This window comes from Achroia grisella, unplaced genomic scaffold, assembly GCF_030625045.1.
Source record: "Achroia grisella isolate CSIRO2021 unplaced genomic scaffold, CSIRO_AGI_Agris_v1 utg204, whole genome shotgun sequence".
Taxonomy (NCBI): Eukaryota; Metazoa; Arthropoda; class Insecta; order Lepidoptera; family Pyralidae; genus Achroia; species Achroia grisella.
In genome coordinates, this window is record NW_026712703.1 from 1,711,162 (window position 1) to 1,733,160 (window position 21,999).

General features: G+C 32.1%; 3 protein-coding genes across 3 annotated transcripts; all 3 read right to left on the reverse strand.

The window, feature by feature from the left end:
- Window positions 1-10: 10 nt before the first annotated feature.
- Window positions 11-9,867, reverse strand: LOC131841929 (xanthine dehydrogenase). The gene is made up of 8 exons (XM_059190327.1): window positions 9,700-9,867; window positions 7,452-7,606; window positions 4,763-6,953; window positions 4,134-4,442; window positions 3,695-4,032; window positions 2,533-3,337; window positions 2,196-2,363; window positions 11-1,856 (listed from the first exon to the last, which is right to left on the reverse strand). The coding sequence occupies exons 1-8, from the start codon at window positions 9,778-9,780 to the stop codon at window positions 1,806-1,808; spliced, it is 4,098 nt and encodes a 1,365-aa protein (XP_059046310.1). The 5' UTR covers window positions 9,781-9,867; the 3' UTR covers window positions 11-1,805.
- A 1,394-nt stretch (window positions 9,868-11,261) lies between these two features.
- Window positions 11,262-18,611, reverse strand: LOC131841998 (xanthine dehydrogenase-like). Its single transcript, XM_059190430.1, has 8 exons — window positions 18,362-18,611; window positions 17,656-17,810; window positions 14,947-17,077; window positions 14,167-14,475; window positions 13,229-13,566; window positions 12,317-13,121; window positions 11,820-11,987; window positions 11,262-11,674 (listed from the first exon to the last, which is right to left on the reverse strand). Exons 1-8 carry the CDS (start codon window positions 18,431-18,433, stop codon window positions 11,624-11,626), a joined length of 4,029 nt encoding a protein of 1,342 aa, XP_059046413.1. The 5' UTR covers window positions 18,434-18,611; the 3' UTR covers window positions 11,262-11,623.
- A 1,302-nt stretch (window positions 18,612-19,913) lies between these two features.
- Window positions 19,914-21,999, reverse strand: LOC131842007 (cytochrome c oxidase assembly protein COX20, mitochondrial). Its single transcript, XM_059190438.1, has 3 exons — window positions 21,731-21,999; window positions 20,533-20,588; window positions 19,914-20,335 (listed from the first exon to the last, which is right to left on the reverse strand). The coding sequence occupies exons 2-3, from the start codon at window positions 20,581-20,583 to the stop codon at window positions 20,021-20,023; spliced, it is 366 nt and encodes a 121-aa protein (XP_059046421.1). The 5' UTR covers window positions 20,584-20,588; window positions 21,731-21,999; the 3' UTR covers window positions 19,914-20,020.

A 21,999-nucleotide genomic window follows, 5' to 3' on the forward strand; every position in this document is an offset into this window, starting at 1 on the left:
ATATTTTATTTCTTACTTTTCTTGATTTATTATTTATTAGTACGAGTATATTTATCAAATATTCTTTTTTTTTTGTCCTCTGTTTATTCTTGAAGAAATTATATTTGACAACGCCGATATTTTACTGAGAGGCAATAATGATAATATTCATCGTTCTATAACTTCAAAATTCCCTTTACTTAGGCAAACAGTCAATAAGCGCACCAGCATATAGTTCTCTGCACCGCTATTCCGATTTCCTCTAATAATAACTTGGCTTGGAATAATTGTAATTTAACACACAAAAAAAATTCAGGTTCCACTTAGAAGTAGTTTCTTACTTAAAGCATATTTATTTTTAATACCTATTCATTAACCTATTGATGTATTGTTACATATAAAAGAATTTATACACATGAAATTCATTTTGCTTTTTCGACTATCCCTCGCATATTTTTAAATGTATCCCTTATATACAGTATGTAGATAGATTCCCTTATGTACTTATTATATGTACAAAATTCCTGGTTATTATTAATGTAAATTATATTGTTATGAATATTATATATATATATATATATATTGATCGTTAGAAACAGCTACAGACAGTCATGCATTTAAAACAATAATTTGGAAAATACCAAAGAATTGTATATTCTCTCTCCTCTATTCTCGTACCTGATGATTTTGTATTCTTTAAGAATTTCGGCAATACATAAACTTACATTATTTCTATAATTCTATTACATCTAAATGTACTTAGTGCCACCTTACAATAATTTATACTATACTGACTCGTTATAAGTAACAATAACATGAGCAATAATAAAATTATTTCAATTTAGCTGTCATTGATTGCACTCCTTAATTTATTGAATTTGTTATTAGTCACTTAAATGTAATATATTAGGTATGATTTAAAATAAATAATTTTATCTATTTAACGGTGTATTTATTCTTCTCACTTATCAAATATTTACAATTCGTACGACGTATTTGCTATTAATAGTTCCTACAAATGCTATCAATTGGGAAATTTATGAAAATAGACCTTTGGTACATTTTCACACAAAAATTACTGAACAGATTGGAATAAAATTTAGCATTTGTTAATTATTACAAATTGGTTATATTCTAAATGTACCTACATATTATCTAACTATAAACGCGAAAGTTTGTGAATATGGATGGATGTTTGTTACTCTTTCACGCATAAAGTGGGCGGCTTTTGATGAAACTTTACAGTAATATACCTTATACATCATAATAACATATACGCAATAAATTTCACCCGGGCACAGCTAGTTATAAATATATGTCGGATATCCAAAATTGCCTAATTTAATCAGTGGTGGAAAACTTAACCGTATATTTTTAAAATCAGTTTAATTTTAATGTTAAAAATCTGGAACGTGATTTTATTAATTTATGATTAATAATATTCTCAGAAAATAAAACAATTACATTATATAATTTTAACTTTTATTATATTAATTCACTGCAAAGTCGAAATAACACCGTCTGTTTGTTACGTACTTAAATCAACAAACATCAATTGGATCTTGGAGTAAACTACCATACGCAAAACCGTTATATCTAAAGTTAGATATAATTGGTGAGATAATTAAGTACCTACCTATTATGTATATCTAAACATTAATGTCTATGTATGTCTAAGTTGATAACAGTTATTTATTTACCATACCATACTACATAATATTATTTTCGAGAACAACACAATTTTAGGTACAATTAAATTAAACTAATTAAATTGTCTTTGCGCTAGACTTATAAATACACACCAATGTTACCTGCTTTGAGAATTCTCAAGGTACTACATTCCAAGGTACAAAGCTATCTGGGTCAGGAATATTAAGCTGAAAGAGAAAAAATTAAATTAAACTAAACACTAAATTTAAGAGTTTATTAATACCACGCATAATTTTTACATAAATTTAGGTACTCGCTATGGCAATCTCTTTATTATGTATAATAATAATAACCCTGGACAATTCACACAGCGCCATCTAGTTCCAAGTTGAACAATAGATTACTGAGAAGACAATTAATAGAAAGACTTCAATACTTTATTTTTAATACACACATAATAGGAAACACCCAGACAATACAAACAAGCATATTTATAAAAATACAAATGTATATGTGTATAATGTATTGTGTGAGGAATAAAACTTGGAAATCAGCTTGAAATTTACCTTTTTGGTGATATTATCCTCACAAGCCATGCGTATACGTGCGGATGTAGCTGGCGATTCTAAGTAGAAGTCGAGAGGCATCCCAGCATCAGCGCGTGCCGCACGTATCGCCTCTTTTATCGCAAAATAGACTGTTGATGCTAAGAACAACGGTGGTTCACCCACAGCCTGTAACATTTTATTGCTTTATTAGAATCGTATATATGTACGTGTTCAGTTTTCACTACCAAATAGAAGCAATTATCAATATATGAAATATATATTTATCTACTCGTATGTAACGCGCCTCAAATAAATACATTCTTATGAAGAAAATAAGATGCAATTGTGCATTCACCTTGGATGAATAAACGGCACGTGGATTTGGTGCACCTTTTAGTAGAGATACATTAAATTCTTGCGGAATATCCCCAAAACCAGGTATCTTATAAGCACCGGGTCCTCGAGAATACAGTGTTCCGGTTGGAGAATAAATCAATTCTTCTAGTGTGAACAAACCATATCCTTGAATGAAGGCGCCTTCGATCTGTCCAATATCTATTGCTGGGTTTAAACTTGTACCTAAATCCATGACGATATCCGTTCTTCTAACTTGATGGTCACCACTGAGACAATCAATCTCAACCTCACTACACGCAACTCCATATGTATAATAGTTAAATGCCCTGCCTGAATTGGTTTTCCAATTATACCCAAGATCCGGGGTTGCATGAAATCCGGTTGCAAAAAGGCTAACTCGATCAACATATGCAGCTGATACCCATTGCTCCCATTTACCATTAGGATTTTTCTCTTTATAAGGTTGAAGTCTTTCCACTAAGGTCTCGCAAGCTTGCAGAACTGCCATACCATTCAAATCTGAGCCGGAACTGGCCGCCGTGGCTGAGGTGTTCGGGACTTTATCGGTTGCAGTCTCGCTAATATATATTTTAGAAACGTCAATTCCTAGGGTTCTTGAAGCCACTTGTATCATTTTAGTATGGAGTCCTTGACCCATTTCAGTTCCTCCATGAGATAGAAGTACTGATCCGTCTACGTAAATTAATACTAGTGCACCCGCTTGATTCAACAATTTCTCTGTAAATGCTATTCCGAACATAGTCGGAACTAAGGATACGCCACGTTTTCTCCAACGATGCTGTCTGAAATTATAATAGTTTTGATTAGTGAAACACATAAAAGTAAACATTTGTTGGTACAAGCGGCAAAATAAAAATGTATTTATTTATCTAATTGAAACAATCTATGAAATATATTATAATAAGGGTAATGCGATTGTTTCATTGAAAAATAAATGGCATAATAGCATACAATGCTGTGTGATGCTCCATGTACTTGTCCTCATCACCATCGTGTTCAATTCCGGATGAATCCGCCTCACAACCGCCAGTTCACACTTTATCGCAGGCGGAATTATTAATTATTACGACTATTATCGAGAAATAGATGTATTTATATTATATTCTAGGATGTAGATTATAGTTTAGATTTATACATACTTGTTAAACTGTTCAATATTTGTTTTTCGTGTTGCTAAATCACTTTTTTCAATACATTCATCCCAACATCTTTGTAAAGTGCAATGAGTTAATGTTTGGCCGAAGTGAGTAGATAAATTATCTTGATATAAATTAAGTCTACTGAGTTCCTCTACATTTTTACCAAGTCTACAAGCTACATCGCGTATCATATTTTCTGCACCAAACATTCCTTGCGGTCCACCAAAACCTCTAAATGCTGTATTCGATGGCAAATTGGTTCTACAAACGTGACCGACTACTTCCACATTTGGTATATAGTAAGCGTTTGAAAAATGGAACATAGCTCTTTCAACAACCTAAAAAAATATAATTTATTCATTAACTCCACACTTATGTTTCAATAAACGTTGCATTAATCTACAAATCAATCAGTAAGTCATATGCATATAATACTTACGGCACCAGACAAATCTATAGAATAGCCAGCGTTGTTATATATATGCACTTTTGCACCCATCAGTTTTCCTTCTTTTGTCGCAGCCACTTTGTATTTAATTAAAAATGGGTGACGTGTACCTGTCATCTGCATGTCTTCATCTCGATCAAGCATACATCGCACAGGTCTATTAAGTCTATGAGCGGCAAGTACAACAGGTAAGGCTACCAACATTCCCCTAGACTCCTTGCCTCCGAATCCACCTCCTAGGCGCTTTACCCGAGCAACTATTCTATTTATAGGTATATTCAGAACATGAGCAGCTAATTTCTGTAAAATAAAAAGATGTCATGATGATATTTGGTATGGTTACCGTATTAGACAAATGTTCTAATCATCATCAAACAAGTTTAATACAAAACTTCTTTTTTTGAAATCTCCAACAAACTGTAATGAGTTAATATAAAATTATGATAATATCATAACACAGTATTTCTACGAGTCGAGGATTTACATTACTGTTACTTCGGTAGCTATATGAATAGAAATAGAAATTGATTTCTAGTTTTTATCTATGTAGCTATGTATTACTTGCACTCTGTACCAAATTCGCTCTTACATGAAAAGAATAGGTTAAACATTATATATACCGCTATTTCTGAAGGATGTTGACTAGAACAAAAAATCTCTAATTCGTCGTCTTCTTTTTTCGGATTTGCAAATGCAGCATTTGTCTCAAAATAAAAATGTTCTTGTCCGCCCATTCGACATTGTCCTTCTATGATAATGTTGCTTTTATCCTGAAAAATTGCTTCAACGTCCCCCTTTATCATTTTTTTAGGATATTGTGGATAAAATGAATTATGTTTTATTGCATCTTCAATAGTAACAATGATAGGTTGAATTTCTTCATATTCAACATTTACTTTTCTAGCAGCGGCTTGAGCACTTGCTTGATCTTGTGCTACTACAACGCCAATAGTTTGTCCTTGACTAATAACCTTTTCACTGGCAAAGAGTTCTTCATCGTGAAATATTGGCCCAATCGTATTTTGATGAGACGTTATATCCTTAGCAGAAAAGAAAGCAACAACTCCAGGTTCCTTCAACGCTTTTGATGGATCGATGGATATTAACTTTGCATGTGCTTTTTTGCTGAGAACAAACGCTAAATATAATTCGTTTTCAGCAACAGGCATGTCATCACAATAAATAGCTTCACCTGTGGCCTGTTTAAACGCTGACATATGCTGTATAGGACGTCCGACTGCATCACTTTTTACCTGCTTATCTCCTACTAAATCAAAATATTGAGAACTTTTTGGCATATTTCCATGAAATTGGTCTGCTCCACTACTGTGATATGGTTTAATGATATCTTCATGTAAATAATCGTTTGATATTTGCTGGGCTATTGCTATAAAGGCTTTTAAAAATAAACTCATTGTCAGTGTTCGTCTAAATTGAACATTACCTCCTGGTGCTGAGGGACTCAACGGTAACTCTTCTAACATATATGAGTATGCTTTTTCTAGTATGCCTTCTGTCCATTTCTCTCCAATCAATGACTGACTAGTCTGTGAAGCAATTTTTGTCATTGGTGCCATTCCACCAAATGCAATGGTGATATTTTTTATAATATTTGTGTTATCTTCAAATATTACATTGATTGCAGCAGTTACAATAGAAATGTCATCTTCACGTCTTTTCGCTTGTTTATATGCTTGTACATATTGGTATTTTTCTGAATAAGGAATTTCAATGGATAATAAAATTTCATCAGGCTTTACCACAGTTTTTCGATACCCGGTAAAGAAAGTTTCATCCATTAGAACCGAACGAAAACCTTGCTTACTTAAAAGATTAAGCTTAACTTTTAAAGACATTAATATAGGGTTCAAATCCGAAATAGGACTACCAGTCATTATATTCCCACCTATAGATGCTACATTGCGTATTTGTTTGCCAGCAAACCAATTTAACATATCTATTATAGTAACAAGCGTTCTTGCCTTATGCTGTGGTAATTTATTGATATACTTTTTAAAAACATTTTCCATTTCCACGAGTGTCACTGATGCGCCAATTGTGAAACCCGTTTCTTTTTCTGTGATTTCATTCATATCAGGTATACAGTTGGGCATAATTATGATAGGGTAAACGCAATGTTTAAATTTCACTTCGACTCCTACTTCTGTATTTCCAACAACTATTTTAGCATCATTATTTTTCTCCTTTAACGCCAATATTGTACTCAGTTTGGTTGGACGATACCAAGTACTTTGTTTCCCTTTAAATATTAGATATTGGTTGTCGTATACATCAAATAATTTCAACTCAGGTGGGAAAATAGGTTCTTGACTAGAATGGTATGGTACAAAGGACGATCTATCGAATATATGCTGTGTTTCACTTTCATCTTCATTTGTACCAGTTTTGTTTCTACAGCAATCTTTTCCCATTGCACATGTTCCAAATCGATTGTCATTTGTTGTACAGCTATTGTTTAATGTACCATTTGTGATACGCTGTAATTCCCAATCTTCGGTAAATGTTTTGTATCCTTCTATAATGGCCCGATAACCTGTACATCTACATAGATTACCTTGAAATGCGACCTCTAAGTCTGAGTATTTTATATTTTGACGACTTCTAAGTAAGGTGTACATGGACATAACAATCCCTGGTGTGCAAAAACCACATTGTGAACCGTGTGCTTTTGCAATGCGTTCCTGTACAGGATGCAATTTTTCTTTCGTAGAACCGATGCCTTCAACCGTTGTGACTGCCAATCCGTGCATTGAACAAACTGGTGCCAAGCAGGCGTTCACCGCTAGATGACTGAACAAAAACGTTAAGAATAATTTATTGTTATAAAGAATATATACAGACAGTACTCAGGCGGACAAGTTTGTTATTCTTAATATTATTGTCATGATTATTTTGAGTTACAGTCAAACTTTACATGTTTACTGTTTTTAATATTCGATTATTCACGGATCCGAAATAAACATAATTATTTGTCATATCATTTTAAAGCTCGATTGATTCCGCACTAGAGAACTGGAAAACAGATATGGTTGATATGTTTACCGGTTCTCTGTGTATAATATTGTAATAATTTGTGTATAAAAAAAATCCACAAATTATCCCACTTTAACACTTAAGTACAGGTAAATCGATAAGAAAATAGGTAAATTTCCAGCTCCCCTTAGTGTACTTATATCTCGTTTGTTTCTTCGCACGTATGTAGGTAGGTACATCATTCACAAAATATCTTTTTTGTATGGATAATTAAAAATGTGAACATTTCTCAGAAGACATATTTTTAAAGGATACATGATTTTGTTCTCTTTTCGGTTGTATTTAGAAACCATGACAGTGCAAGCGCCACAACCTCCTTCTGAACACCCTAATTTGGACCCAGTCAAACGCAGCTTTTTCCTCAGGTACCATAGCAGAGTCCAATCGGGATCCGGTTGGGGTTCTGTTACCTGAAATAGTTGTTATTAACATACGCACTGCGGTTCGCGTTATCATTTTTATTACGTACTGCCAGATAATAGAACACCCTTCCTTCTTTCGTGTTGCTATAGACACAATCCCGGACTGTTCAAGCCAATGTAGTATCAATTAAGTACATAATAAAAATGATAATCTAAGTCGAACTTAGACCGAAGAAGTCATGTGTTCGAATGTGGCCAACAAAATATATTTGTTAATTAATATTTCTGACCACAACAAACGCAAACCAAAAAAATAAAAGGGAGCTCGCCATCTGAACCGTTACACTTAAATTCTAAAATACTCTTAGGGAAATATGGGCAAGGTAAATATTTCTTTGATTACGAGAGACGTCGACAACTTACAGTGCATTTTACCACCCCATCTGTGACACTGTGTAACAGCTGTGACGGTAACATTATTAGAAAGCTTGATGTAAATAATATATTATTACTCAGTAACAGCCACACATTAAAAGACGATTTATCAAATTTGGTAACTATTACAGATACATTCTATTCAATCTGTTCAAAATAAATATGACTGACATTTTTAGCACATCCGTGGAAAGCCAGTTTAAATTACATTTATAAAAAATAACATATTTTAGTTTACTTTTCTGTATTGCATATTTAATATTTTGTAAGTATTTATTCTGTGCAATCAATATCATATCAATTGATAAAAATAACTAGGTCAAGTTATTGCAAACTAGATACATAATATGCACATAGTGTGCAGACGTCGTTCCACTTCAATACTCATGAATAACCAGAATAACTCATGTATGAATGCCATGCAATGTTATGGTCATCTCGAAGCAGTAATAATTATAACAACTACTATTACTAACTTAACATTTGAATCAACTTAACGTCTTAATATCATATCTGACACATGATCCAATTCGTCAATAAAAAGTCTAACAAATATGATCAAAGCAATCAATTATTTACACTAGAGTGATAAGACTAGACTGACTGTCTGTACTGACTATAAGTGTAACTATCAAGAAAATTTGCGAAATATAAGTTCTTTTTGGCATACAGGACCTGGTAAATAGAACCTAACCTTTTGAAAAATCCCGTAAAGAACTAATATGTATGTACGTAAATATAAAACATTTTCTAAATATTCAAATTCATTCAAACCCATAAATCAAAATATATTTCATGTAATAAGTGACTGAGCGTTTTTGTGCATAACCATTTTTTTATGAAGTGAGTATATATTAAGTATATATTAAGTACCTTATACTATATTTTATATAAGTGGTTACTATATATACTGCTATGAACCTTTTATTACATCAAGATGAGCTCTTATCTACGCATAACAAAATGACATTCTTGATATGGCTTCTAGCAGCTGATAAACTAAAGCGTCGCGTCGCCGCGTCGGCTCTTTATACTAGTAGAACGCACATAAATATGTCGCATTTTAATAGTTGACCACCTATATTTTTAAGTACTTATATGAATTCTACGTGCAGCATTGCAGAACAATGCTATAATATTAATATTACTTTTCTTAGCTAGCTACTAGCTACCTTTACTTAACTATCCCGTAAGGGATTTAGGGTAAAGGGTACCTTTATCCTAATGTATTTAGGATAAAGGTACCGGTATAGTTTTAGATCTGAGGACTTTATCTGAGGACGATGCAACAGCCGCATTACTTAGTAATAATTTTAGCTTTATTATTGCTTTATCCACATTCTAAATTTATCTCGTGAATTATATAATTTATATCTGTTTTATTGTTTCTTTTTATTCTGTGTCAATATTTAGTAGATACCTTATTGTTTATAATTTTTAAGTTATAATTAATAACATAGTGTCATTAGTTAGAAGGATTTTATCAAAAATATGGATAATATAAATCTACATTTTGCAGTCGTAAATATAAAGCATACATATAAAAAACGAAAATTGATATCCTTGCATTATAAGCATTCACGCGATGCATCTACAGGATATTGTAAAATATTCTAAACTTAAAATTGCATTGATATGATGTACCCATATCAGTAAATTAATTGTTTAATCATTAATAAAAAGAAAACAACCGCGGTAGTACGTACCTTTTTGCCATTAACATAGAATACCAATTCTGTACAAACATTGTTATCACAAACGTCATCCTCAGCATTCACAGAACTCATGTTATATTTACTTATTTATTCAATTGTGTATGTGTAATACCGTGCAACTACAGTCCAATATACACGGGCACAACCAATTCTCATTATTACTCGAATGCCACTGACACACAACGTCGGATAACTTGTTGCCGCCATTCCCAGAGATCTGACTTCGTAAACAAGTGTTTATCTACAGAAAATAACTACCTACTTAAAGAAACTGAAGGTCAGGACAGTCTTTTATCACTACTTTAACTTTTATGGCAACGGTCCATGAGACATCAACAGAAAGCTAATCTGACAAGTTTAGATATACCTAAGTACTCATAAAATAAATGTAAGTGCTACCTACTTACAAGTAGGTACTCGTACATTGTAATAATAATAACCCTGACCAGAGATTTTTTTATGGATACTCGACAACTGATAAAAATAGTTAAATATTTTTTTATTAATACATAATATCTATATGGTAAACACCCAAACCAATTCAAACAATCATACTGATGAATACAAATGTTTGGACCGTGCGAGGTTGAACTCGCTACCCTACCCCACGGTGGCCATTCACACTACGAAATATCGGCTAAGGCTAACAAAATATTTATTAGCTGTGTTTAGGTACACAGCTAATGATTATGCAGAACTGCATGTATAATGTCCGATTGTCCAAACTGTTTTCTATTCTACAAGAGTTTAAATTTTACGCATAAATATGTTTGAAATATGCTAAAATAAAATTAGTCATTCATCATTGCTCAAGCATCAATCTACTGAAAATATGGTCCCACCGTTACAAAGAATTTATCCATTACAAAGAATACAGCAACTTCCATTAACATATGGTCAGCATATATCTTCACTCCATCTCGCCTCTTCCACTGCTTTTTGAGGAGCGCCTTCCACTGTTACAGCTTAGACTGGGTCCTGGTGGGGACTTATGGTATTGTTTATTAGAACTATGATGTCTAGACTTTACCCTGCTGATCCTCCGGTCCACATATTTTTCGTCTTCACGCTTCGGATTTGTACTTTTATAATTATTCAACAGTAACAAATAAAAAAATAATTTAGTACCTAACTCAACTTATATGTACCTACTATAATTTGATACTCTACTAAATTGAAGTTAACTAAATTGAAGGTTTTGTAGTTCTACAAAAATGTAGAACTACAAAACCTTAATCAAACCTAATTTAACTCAAATAATACTGTAACTATTTATGGCAACACACAAAATTATTGTAATATATTCTCACTATAAATCATAATATATATTTTACATAGTAAATATGCACAAGGAGTATCAAATAGTTCCTTATTATGGGTTCTGTACCTAAGCATATGAAAAAAACATTCGATCTAGATCTTGATAAACTAAGTATTTTTAGTTTATAGACGGCAATAGGTATATTATATATGAGGTATTATATAAGGGACTTCGGAATAAATTGCTAAGACTTCTGTATAGATAAGTAATAGTATATTTATAATTAAAAACATTAAGGTTTAACTAATCAATCTTATTAATATTAATGTAATTACGAACCTTATTTCTAACATATGTACGCCTAGTATGCGTTTAAAAATTGCGTGCGTAATTATTGTATGCGTTAAGGTGACGTCGTGATAAATATTTTTTTGATAAATCAGACACTGCGCCCTCCTCAAAAAACTTTGTTCTGTGACCACACACCTCATACACCCCGAAAATTTTATGTGTTGACGTTCGACTGCCAGCGCTCGCTAGCTCTGTACACATGACTTTATTTGGTTTCACTTTTGTTGGAAGTAGGTTGTATTCCCTACTGACTATTTTCTTACAAAGTAATAATTATAATTAATATACGTTTCACAACATTTCCTATGCGACAACGTTCCACTGTTCGCCACTTCCTTTAATAGTCGGTTTCACCTGAAACAAAAAATATAGTGTTTTATGTATAATTACATACTTATGACCAAAATAGTTCTTCTTTCCATAATATGGCTGAATAAACAAAGATAGTCATTTACTAGTAACATTCGTTCACGAGCTCATACTCAATAACGCAACATACCTGTTCCGTGAAACGATCTTCACAAGCCATTCGTATTCGGGAACATGTGGCTGGAGCATCAAGTACGAATTCTGGAGACACACCAGCATCGGTCCGCGCAGATGCAATAGCATCCTTTATAGCAAAAAATACTGACGCAGCCAAAAACAGAGGAGGTTCTCCCACGGCCTAGAAATAAATTTATCATAGCTTTTATACAAAATCGTTGACCCTACTATAGATGTAGAGAAAAATAAAGTCTCTATAAATCAATACTCATAGACAAGCTTAATTTAAGACAAGACGTATTTAACAATGGACAATAAATTGGTAAAATATTGAATGGTGTTGATTGAATACTAATTACATAAACTGAATATGAGTTGTGATTATTTACGCTATCTTTATAATTATGCTCACGACTTCAATTCCAGATGCACGTATTTATAAAAATTAATTTAAATTTATAATATGTATATATATACAATTTATAATAACGTATTGTGTTCATCTATTACCTTAGAAGAATAAACAGCTCGTGGATTAGGAGCACCTTTAAGGAGTGACACATTAAATTCTTTAGGTATATCAGAAAAACCAGGAATTTTATATGTTCCAGGTCCCTTTGATAATACTTCTCCAGTTGGTGAAAATAGCATTTCCTCCATTGTGAAAAAACCATATCCTTGCATGAACGCGCCTTCTATTTGGCCTATATCGATAGCAGGATTTATACTTTCTCCTAAATCCATTACGATATCAGATCTCAGTACCTGATGATCGCCAGTAAGACAATCAATTATAACTTCTGAACATGCAGCTCCATAAGTAAAGTATTCATAAAGATTCCCAGAATTCGTATTAAAATCAAAATCAATTTTTGATGCAGCGTAATATCCCGTGGCGGTTAGATTCACTCTATCTAAATACGCCGCCATAACCCAATCTTCCCATTTTCCATTGGGAGTTTTAGATTTATATGGCTCCAATCTTACTTTTAAAATAGAACAGGCGTCTATTACTGCCATTCCATATAAGTCAGAACTAATGCTCCCTGCTGTTGGAGAACTATTTGGCACTTTATCAGTAGACATTTCACTAATGTGAATTTTATTAATGTCCAGTTCCAATTCCCTGGAAGCTACTTGAATCATTTTTGTAAAAAGTCCTTGCCCCATTTCTACACCTCCTATGGTTAATAAAACTGATCCATCATTATACACTAATAACAATGCGCCAGCCTGCATAAGAACATCGGATTGAAAAGATATGCCATATTTTGTTGGAACTAAAGCAATGCCTTTCTTTTTCCATCTGTTTGTTCTAAAAAAAAGATATAGTTATTTTTGTTTCATTATTCTAGACTTCTCGTATGAAGTGGAAATTTTTATTTATATACGTAAAATTTAGAAATTATTGATAAAATGTACCTATTGAATTCATTTGTTTCTATTTTCCTTTTCCAGTATGTGCTAGTTTGAATACATTCATTCCAACATCTTGATAAAGTGCAATAATTAAGCGACTGATTATAGTGAGTCATATCGCTTTCTCCATACATATTCAGCATAGCAATTTCCTCGTACGTTTTATTTAAATACACAGCAACATCTCTTATCATACTTTCTGCAGCGAACATTACTTGAGGCGCTCCAAAACCTCGAAAAGCTGTATTTGAAGGTATATTTGTTTTACAAATATATGCATTTACTTCAATATTTGGTATAAAATAACAATTATCAATATGTGTTACAGATCTTAAAATTAGCTGAAAAGAAAAATATTTAATATTTATTACATTAGAATTCGCTTTGACTGTATTTAATAATATAAAACCTCTTATGATTATTCTGTTAGTAGGTAAATAAAACTGAATACCGATGGCCTCTATTTATTAGGCAATTCATCATATTCATACACCATTTAGATAAATATATCATAACAAAGCACAACGATGTGTGGTTCTGGTAATAGATACTATCGACAGAAACCAACCTCTTCATATAGTTTAAAACATAGTTACTCCTGCTGTCTGTACGCTTAGATCTTTTAATCTACGCAACGAATTTTAATGCAGGTTTCAGCAATAAATAGAGTTATTCAAGAGGAAGGTTGTTGTATAATACATGTACATACAACAACCTACATATATGTACACCCGTGCGAAGCCAAGGCGAGCACCTAGTTATGTATAACAAAAAAATACATCTTATTACTAATAACTTTAATTAACTTAACTTACTAACTTTAATTGTGGATTGAAATATTAATTCTTCTTGTATTAAAAGTACTTCAAAAAAGAGAAATTGCTTTTCTGACTACGTTTACTTAAAAAAGTAAAATTTCCTAAGCAACAATAAGATCTTACCGCACTAGATAAATCCATCGAATGCCCGCCATTGCAATACATGTCAAATGCTGCGCCAACAATTTTTCCGTCATCACTAAATGCTACTTTGTATTTTATAAGGAAAGGATGCCTATTACCACTAATTTGCATATCCTCATCTCTATCTAGAACGGCTCTAACGGGTTTGTTTAACTTATATGCCGCTATTGCAACTGGTACCGCCAAAGTCATTACTCGAGATTCTTTACCGCCAAAACCCCCTCCAATCCTTTTTACTTTACATACAACTTTATGGTTAGGAATACGAAGAACTTCTGAAACTATTCGCTGAAATATGAAATATTTATAAGTATCTAATAAAAAGTTTAATATCAGTCTACTTCTTTTAACATTTCCAGTCTTAATACGTCCGTTATTATTTCATTTATTTACAATCCACATCAGCCTTTTTTATTTATTTTTTACTACTGGAATAAATGTCCAAATGTTAGAAAGCATAACCATCTCTTATAAAGATAAAATATATTTATAAGCGATGGTTATGCTTTCTATTATATTGGTTAATAGTACACGGACGTACATTATACTTCTAAAGCATAGTCATTCTTGAAAATGAATATGTGATGCTTTTATACCCACTATTTATACTGTTACATACATATACTTGCGAAATAAACTAAAATAGATATATGTAGTAAACAGTCTTATTTGAGAATATCTCTCCATCTAGATAAAATTGTCATAGGGCGATTTTCATGTATGATACATGCAATTGATTTTTTCTTATATTTTACTTACCGCTATTTCAGCGGGGGCTTGTGAATTACAAATAATTTCTAATTCATCTTCTCTTCTCACAGCATAAGCAGATATTGTTTCCAAATAAAAATGTTCCTGAGATCCAGTTCTAACGTGGCTTTCAATAATATGAAGTGAATTTGAGAAAACATCTTGCAAATCCCCTTTTTTTAAACGAGTAGGAGATCCAGGAAAAAAAGACTTATGCATTATAGCATCTTCTAACGTAACTATTACAGGCTGTATTCGATCATAAGTTACTGACACCAGATCTTTCGCTTTTCTCGCCGTTGTTTCAGATTTAGCAATCACAGCTCCAATGACGCAAGAGCGGCTAAATACTATATCTTTATAAAATACCTGTTCATCTTTTATAAGAGGTCCCATTTTATTACATTCATCATCCAAATCGGCAGATGATAAGAACATTTCAACACCTGATACCGAAAGAGCTCTACTAGCATCTATAGACTTGATTCGTGCATGGGATTCAGTGCTCAAAATTAGGGTTAAATATAATTCGCCTTCTGTATGTGGAATGTCATCACAATATATTGCTTCACCTGCTACGTGTTTCATTGCCGACACATGTGGTATCGGTTTTCCAACGGAATCCGAAATATTAATGACATTGTTTTTTATATCAAAATATTGTGAACTCTTTGGTTCGCTAATTAATATATTTTTACTACTTAACTGATCGTAGTCGTTTATTGGGTTATAACCATCAACTGACGTTAAATTACTTAAAACATGAAGATAAAATTTATAGAATAAACTTAGACACAGTGATTTACGGTAGGCTGCCATGCCCCCAGGTACAGAAGTGTCCAGTTTTAATTCGCTTGTCAGAGAATCCATCATCAAATTTAACATATTTTTATCCCAACAACAGCCTTTTAGAGAATAACAAGAATTTGTTGCACATACAGTAGCTGGTCCCATACCCCCAAAACATAGCATAGCTTCTGAAACGACTTCATTTACAAATTTAACACTAAATGCTGCTGTTACTATAGAAATATCATCGTCTCTTCTACGCGATTGTTTATATGCTTTAAAAAAATGATGATTACTAGTAAATGGTATTTCAACTGATACAATAATATCATTATCATTAAGCAATGTGTTTCTATATCCTACAAAAAAGTCTTTATCAATAATTAACTTCTTATGTCCTCTATCAAAACTGTAAACATTAAGCACTGCCGAACACGCCATTAATATAGGGTTCAAATCGGAAATGGGACTAGCCGTTACTATGTTTCCAACAAGCGAAGCAACATTTCTAACTTGATTGCCAGCAAACCAATTAAGCATATCTACTATAGCATCAAAAATACGCTCTTTTGTATTATCATGCCCAAGCTGAGTATTTATAAAGCAATGAATGTCATTTAATGAAACAGCTGCTCCTATAGTTATTCCTTCGTGAGTAACGCTGCAAATGTTCATTTCTGGTATCATTGTTGGACTGAGCAATATGGGGAATTTCATTTTCTTAAATTTCATTTCTACGCCTATTTCAGTGTTGCCTACAATTATTTTGCCATTTGGGTATTTATACTTCAACAGAAGCAAATCCTCAAGTTTACGTGGTCTGATCCATACAATATTTTTTCCTTTAAATGTTAAATATGATTCGCTATAGTATTTATTCAATTTTAAATCAGGAGGAAATATGGGTTCCTGGCTCGAGTCATTTGGTACAAAAATTGATTTATTAGGAACCGCATTTTTATTATTTTCCGATATATTTTTATTTTGGCAACAATCTTCGCCCATGGCGCATGAATTATTTCCTTTTTCATCTACGTAATTTCTTTTCCAAGCTTCACCAAAAGTTTTGAATGCTTCTATTATTGGTCGGTAGCCAGTACATCTACACAGATTTCCTTGCAATGCTTTGTCCATATCGAAATAGTTAATCCTTTCTTTGTTTCTTAATAAAACATACATGGACATGACAATGCCCGGCGTACAAAATCCACACTGTGACCCATGTGCTTTCGCTAATCTTTCTTGAACCGGATGTAATCGATCTTGCGTCGTACTGATACCTTCAACTGTGGTAACCGCTAAACCATGCATGGCACAGACCGGAGTCAGGCAAGCATTTACTGCTATATGTCTATTGATATATTCATGTTAAGGACCATTTTATATATATCCAACATACTGATATTGCTCATATGTACCTACATATAAACACCTTATTTTTATTTTTACTACGCCTTATTTTAATTTGAACGTTAATTAGAAATGGCTGTTTAAAATTAATCTATTAAAAAATCTATTGACTTGCAAGATCAAAGTCACATTTTATCATTTATAATGTTATCATGGAAGTATGGATAATTGTGACAATAAAAAATCATTTTGGAGTGATGTAATATGCATTATTAAATCATGACTTGGATGAGAATTAAAAATCTTATCTATTTGAATGCTTATTTAATTTAACTAGCCAGTTTAGCACAGCACTAGTTTCATCGATGCAACTGACCGGAATAAGTACGAGTAGGTAAACTTTTTATGAAAAAAAAATATTCATTTGTAAATGATTAGGTAAATCATTCCCTGTCCGGCAAATGTTCAAATATCTATATAGTATATTCCATCCGACTTTCACTTTTTATATATGTAGGTGCCCTTTTATTGAGTTGATTTAGCTTATTAATGTTTTCAGAGAACATTAAAAAAGGATACTTAATGCGATCTTCTGCTCTCAAATATTGAGATACCATGACAGTGCAGGCTCCACATCCACCCTCTCCGCAGCCATACTTTGTTCCAGTTAGATATAGCTTTTTACGTAAATACCAAAGTAACGTCCATTCTGGTTCAGGTTTTGATTCTACAACCTGGAAATTTACATTAACTGTGAAAAATAAACAATAGTAATATTCTACATATCCAAGTACCTATCTAAAGTTTGTATTTGTACCGAGATCTTCGGTACCTAGTCTACAAAATTAAAAAATCTATATAATATCTTTTCTAAAGTGGCTATTATAATATCACGGTATGGCCAATAGGAGCGGAACATGGATTGAAAATATGGCAAAAATGGGTAAAATGTGACACAGACGAAGTTGCGCGGATCAACTACTATAATATGAACTTTCAACATGTAACAAATTGGTTATTATTAAGTAAATATTAAAATCATTTAAGTAATTTATTGTCCGTTTCTGTTCATCTTCTCAAGCCTCCCGCATAGAATCAAGCGGTATAGAAAGTCTGTACCGTTTCTATTTTTGTCGATAATATTCAATTCAAACCTTACTGTTGCACTATATTTTTAATCCCCCACGCAAAAATGTCGACGTTGGAATAAGTTTGACGTGACCGTTAGATTTCATAAAAAAACCGAATGAAAATACCTACTAGAAAATAAAAACAAAACACTTACCTTTTTACCGTTAACATAAAACATTAAAACTGTTTCGGCATCCTCAGGTACCTCTATTGCAGATACTTCCATTATTTATACTACGCAGAAAATACACATAACTTCATAAACTGTCACCAACACCGAACTGTACTGGCGACTGATATAGTCTGATCGGCTCTATTACATACCAACAGCGGGCCCTTGTAAAGTGATTGGCAGTGTAAAGCCGTACATTGACGATACAATATATATGTCAAACCTGATTTTCAAGATGCCTGCCGCGATGCCGCGCCGCGCGCCCTCTCGGCGACGCAAGAATTAACGCAGTTGAATAATCATATCTAATTTTTTAAGAATTGTCAGACTTGGTGCATTATTTTTTATCGAAACTTAGTTCCAAGTTTATTCGATAAATTAGAATTGTTAGGTACCTACTACATACCTACCTACATTAATATTAGGTACTATGCAAACCAATTATTCTCATTTATTCTCAAATACGTTTGAAACTAACTTCAAGTTAATTAGTTAACATATGCGTTAAAAAGACTCGTTAAATAATTCACTATGAAGTGAATTGTTGTACAAAGTCTGGACGAGGCGCGGTGTCCGTTTTGATGCATCGTCTATGCTATGCTTTAGTTACGACCGCAGTTTCTTCATGACAGCAAGCCGTAAGTATTAATAAAGTTAATCTACTTATAGATAAACCTCTTAGTATCATATTATTATTTATGAAGGTATGTATCAAATTCCATTCGCACGTGTACGAACTTTCTACACTTTATATTCAACAATTATGAGTACATTAACTTTTAAATATTATATTTGCCACTGACTGCCTGTACTTATGGTTATACCTAATGAATTGTTTATTTATACAAGAGTTTTTTGTAGGTACTTACCTATTCTCATACAAATAAAGTTTTATACAAAATTTTCTTTTAATTAAATACGTTCCTGGTAATTTTTCCATGATGAGCTTACTAATCTGACGTGAATTATGTAAGATTAAATCATAAACGATAGCATTAAGGTTTCTATCCAGACAACTAAATCACCAGGAAATTTCAAGGGAGGGCCGCGTGGAGATCGCTCTGACATGGTAAATTGCGATCATATTGATTAAACTTAAATTATTTATGGTGGTGACCACTTGTCTAGGAATTCAATGTATTAATGTTCTCAAGCCAACAAACTTAAATAAAACCCAATGTGTACTGTTAGTAAAATGTATTTCTATTCTTTACAGACTGATTAACTATAAACTAATTCTTTTATACATTACAATATATGTATATTATTTATTTACAAACATTATTTAAGTAGGTATTTCTGCAGGGTTAGAAGGTGCTATTATACTTAGGGTATTTTAAACATACTTTTTATTATTTTAAACAATATTTACAGTAATTACATAAGTATAAATGTATTTGTCTAAATCAAAATGGATGATAAAAAATAGGATGAGTCTGCTGAATATGAAATTATTATTAATAAAATAAGATCAGTAATAGACTATTAGTCTATTGCACATTTAAATATTTTAATTAGAATATTTGCTACCTAATAACTCTGGTAAAATTTGATTTTTGTATGACTGATAATGTGTTACCCCATTTGATGCAGAACTCATGTATCATATGATGCCACTCCTGTAGATTTCCTTACAAGTAGTTATGCAGATTTCAAAACACCTTTCTGTTCTAATTCCTTCTCAACTACAGTACCTTCATAAAGTATCTTATCTTTTAAAGCATCCTGAAGTAACTGTGCATCAAACCTCTGTTTAGACCATTGATATCTACAAAATGACCAATAAACCAATGTAGTCATGCAGAATGTACCAAAACCAATGTGTTGTGCTAACATAGGTTTAGATGTTTTGATAAAGGCTCCCAAGCCTACACCGGCTCCTGTTGCTATTCCATACAGGAAGCTCTCACGGAAACATGGTATTTGTGATAAATCTCTACCAAAAAGCACTATACCCTGTGAAAAAAAAGTATGTATGTTTGTAAAAGTACAAATTTTTAGAAAGTTCAGACTAAGTGTATTTTTTATACTGTATTATTACCACAGCTATTATTATTAAAGGTAGTTTCATTTACTTGAACATATATTCATTGTATTATATAAGTAATAATATAAAATGATAATATTATGTCAAAGAAATTACACTAAATTACCTTTTTATCCTCAGGATCATCATCCAGCATACCTTTGACAACAGTGTCCATATTTTCTAAAAATAAAAGATAAATTAGCTTAATCTTTACTTTTATTATTTATAATACCTAGTATAGGATAGATCTACAATACCAACAGAATCACTAAGATGACCCACCTAGCGAAATGTAGTGTAAAAATGAGTAAGAACATATATAATAATCTACATTATGACTTTTATATGGATTATCATTCATTGCCATACCATATATGACCTGCTCATATTACCTAGACAGCACCACGAAGTACATTGCTAGGATCTGCTTTCCAACCAGAATGTAATCTATACATATAAATAAAATTGGAGTGTCTGTTTGTAATACTGAAATAACCGTTCTTTACTACATGCATATGAATATAAACACAGTACATACACCAAAATAACATTTTTAAAATTTTTATATGTCTGTCTGTTTGTTCCGGGTAATCTCTGAAATGGCTGGACTGATTATGACAGGACTTTTATTGGCAGGTAGCTGATTGCATTTTGAGTAACTTAGGCTATTTTTATTTTAGATAAATAAAATTTAAATTCCACACAGACAAAGTTGAACAGTAACAGGAACAGCCGGTCAAAAATAAATTAAGCAATCCCTGTATTATATGTAAATATATTCTGACAACCAACTGTGGTTATTCATATTAAGTTGATTGAGTGTGTTCCTGTTCTGTTTATTTAAGATCTCTGTGTATATTAGTGTATATAAGAATTTATGCTTGTAACAAAAATTGCTGTTATTAAAAAGCCACTGAATGAAACTATGTGAACTAGATAACAAATTATTCATAGTACACATTCAGGTGTGCCCAAGTGGCAGTGGATGTTTTAGCAACTTTTAATACATGAGCTTACTGAGAAAATTTTAAAGATTCAAGCTAATATGTAAACAAGTAAGTTACAACCACTAATCCACCAACAACTAATTCCGTAATTAATTATTTAAACAAAATAATTTAGACAAATTACTGAAAAATACTTACTTGACTATCGGAGTCAAGTAAGTATTTTTCAATTTAAATTTAATCCACATGCTATAACGGGTGATGAGTATAATTATTCTATGGTCAAGTTTGCATAAAATGGAGTAAAAAACACACATGGGCACATTAAAAACAGAAAACAAAATATAAATTGCTGATACTATTAAATTTAATTACCTTTCCAGTTACAGCGTACAGTTGAACATATATATATATATATATGTATATATATAAAACCTAGAAATATCTGATAACTATTTTAGAGCTACTCAATCACTGATATAATAAATATAATTATTACACAAGTAAATGTATGATTAAAAACAAGTTTGTAATTAAAATAACTATTGATATATCAGTATTTCTTATAATATTGTAGAATATATAAGTAATTTAAACATAGTTTTTAAATTTAAAATTTTTACAAGATTAATTTTTCCGTAATT

What these genes read in the sequence shown, in the direction of transcription:
- LOC131841929 (XM_059190327.1), bottom strand. Translation starts at nt 9,780, where the DNA reads ATGAGTTCTGTGAATGCTGAGGATGACGTTTGTGATAACAATGTTTGT. An exon ending in CGAAAAGAGAACAAAATCAT is followed by an intron (nt 6,954 to 7,451) that starts GTATCCTTTAAA and finishes GTTTTTGTTCAG; the next exon opens with TCATCTAGCGGTGAACGCCT. An exon ending in GTGCCGTTTATTCATCCAAG is followed by an intron (nt 2,364 to 2,532) that starts GTGAATGCACAA and finishes AAAATGTTACAG; the next exon opens with GCTGTGGGTGAACCACCGTT.
- LOC131841998 (XM_059190430.1), bottom strand. Translation starts at nt 18,433, where the DNA reads ATGGAAGTATCTGCAATAGAGGTACCTGAGGATGCCGAAACAGTTTTA. An exon ending in TTTATGTTAACGGTAAAAAG is followed by an intron (nt 17,811 to 18,361) that starts GTAAGTGTTTTG and finishes GTAAATTTCCAG; the next exon opens with GTTGTAGAATCAAAACCTGA. An exon ending in AAGATCGTTTCACGGAACAG is followed by an intron (nt 11,675 to 11,819) that starts GTATGTTGCGTT and finishes TTTTTGTTTCAG; the next exon opens with GTGAAACCGACTATTAAAGG.
- LOC131842007 (XM_059190438.1), bottom strand. Translation starts at nt 20,583, where the DNA reads ATGGACACTGTTGTCAAAGGTATGCTGGATGATGATCCTGAGGATAAA. An exon ending in ATGATCCTGAGGATAAAAAG is followed by an intron (nt 20,336 to 20,532) that starts GTAATTTAGTGT and finishes TTTTTTTCACAG; the next exon opens with GGTATAGTGCTTTTTGGTAG.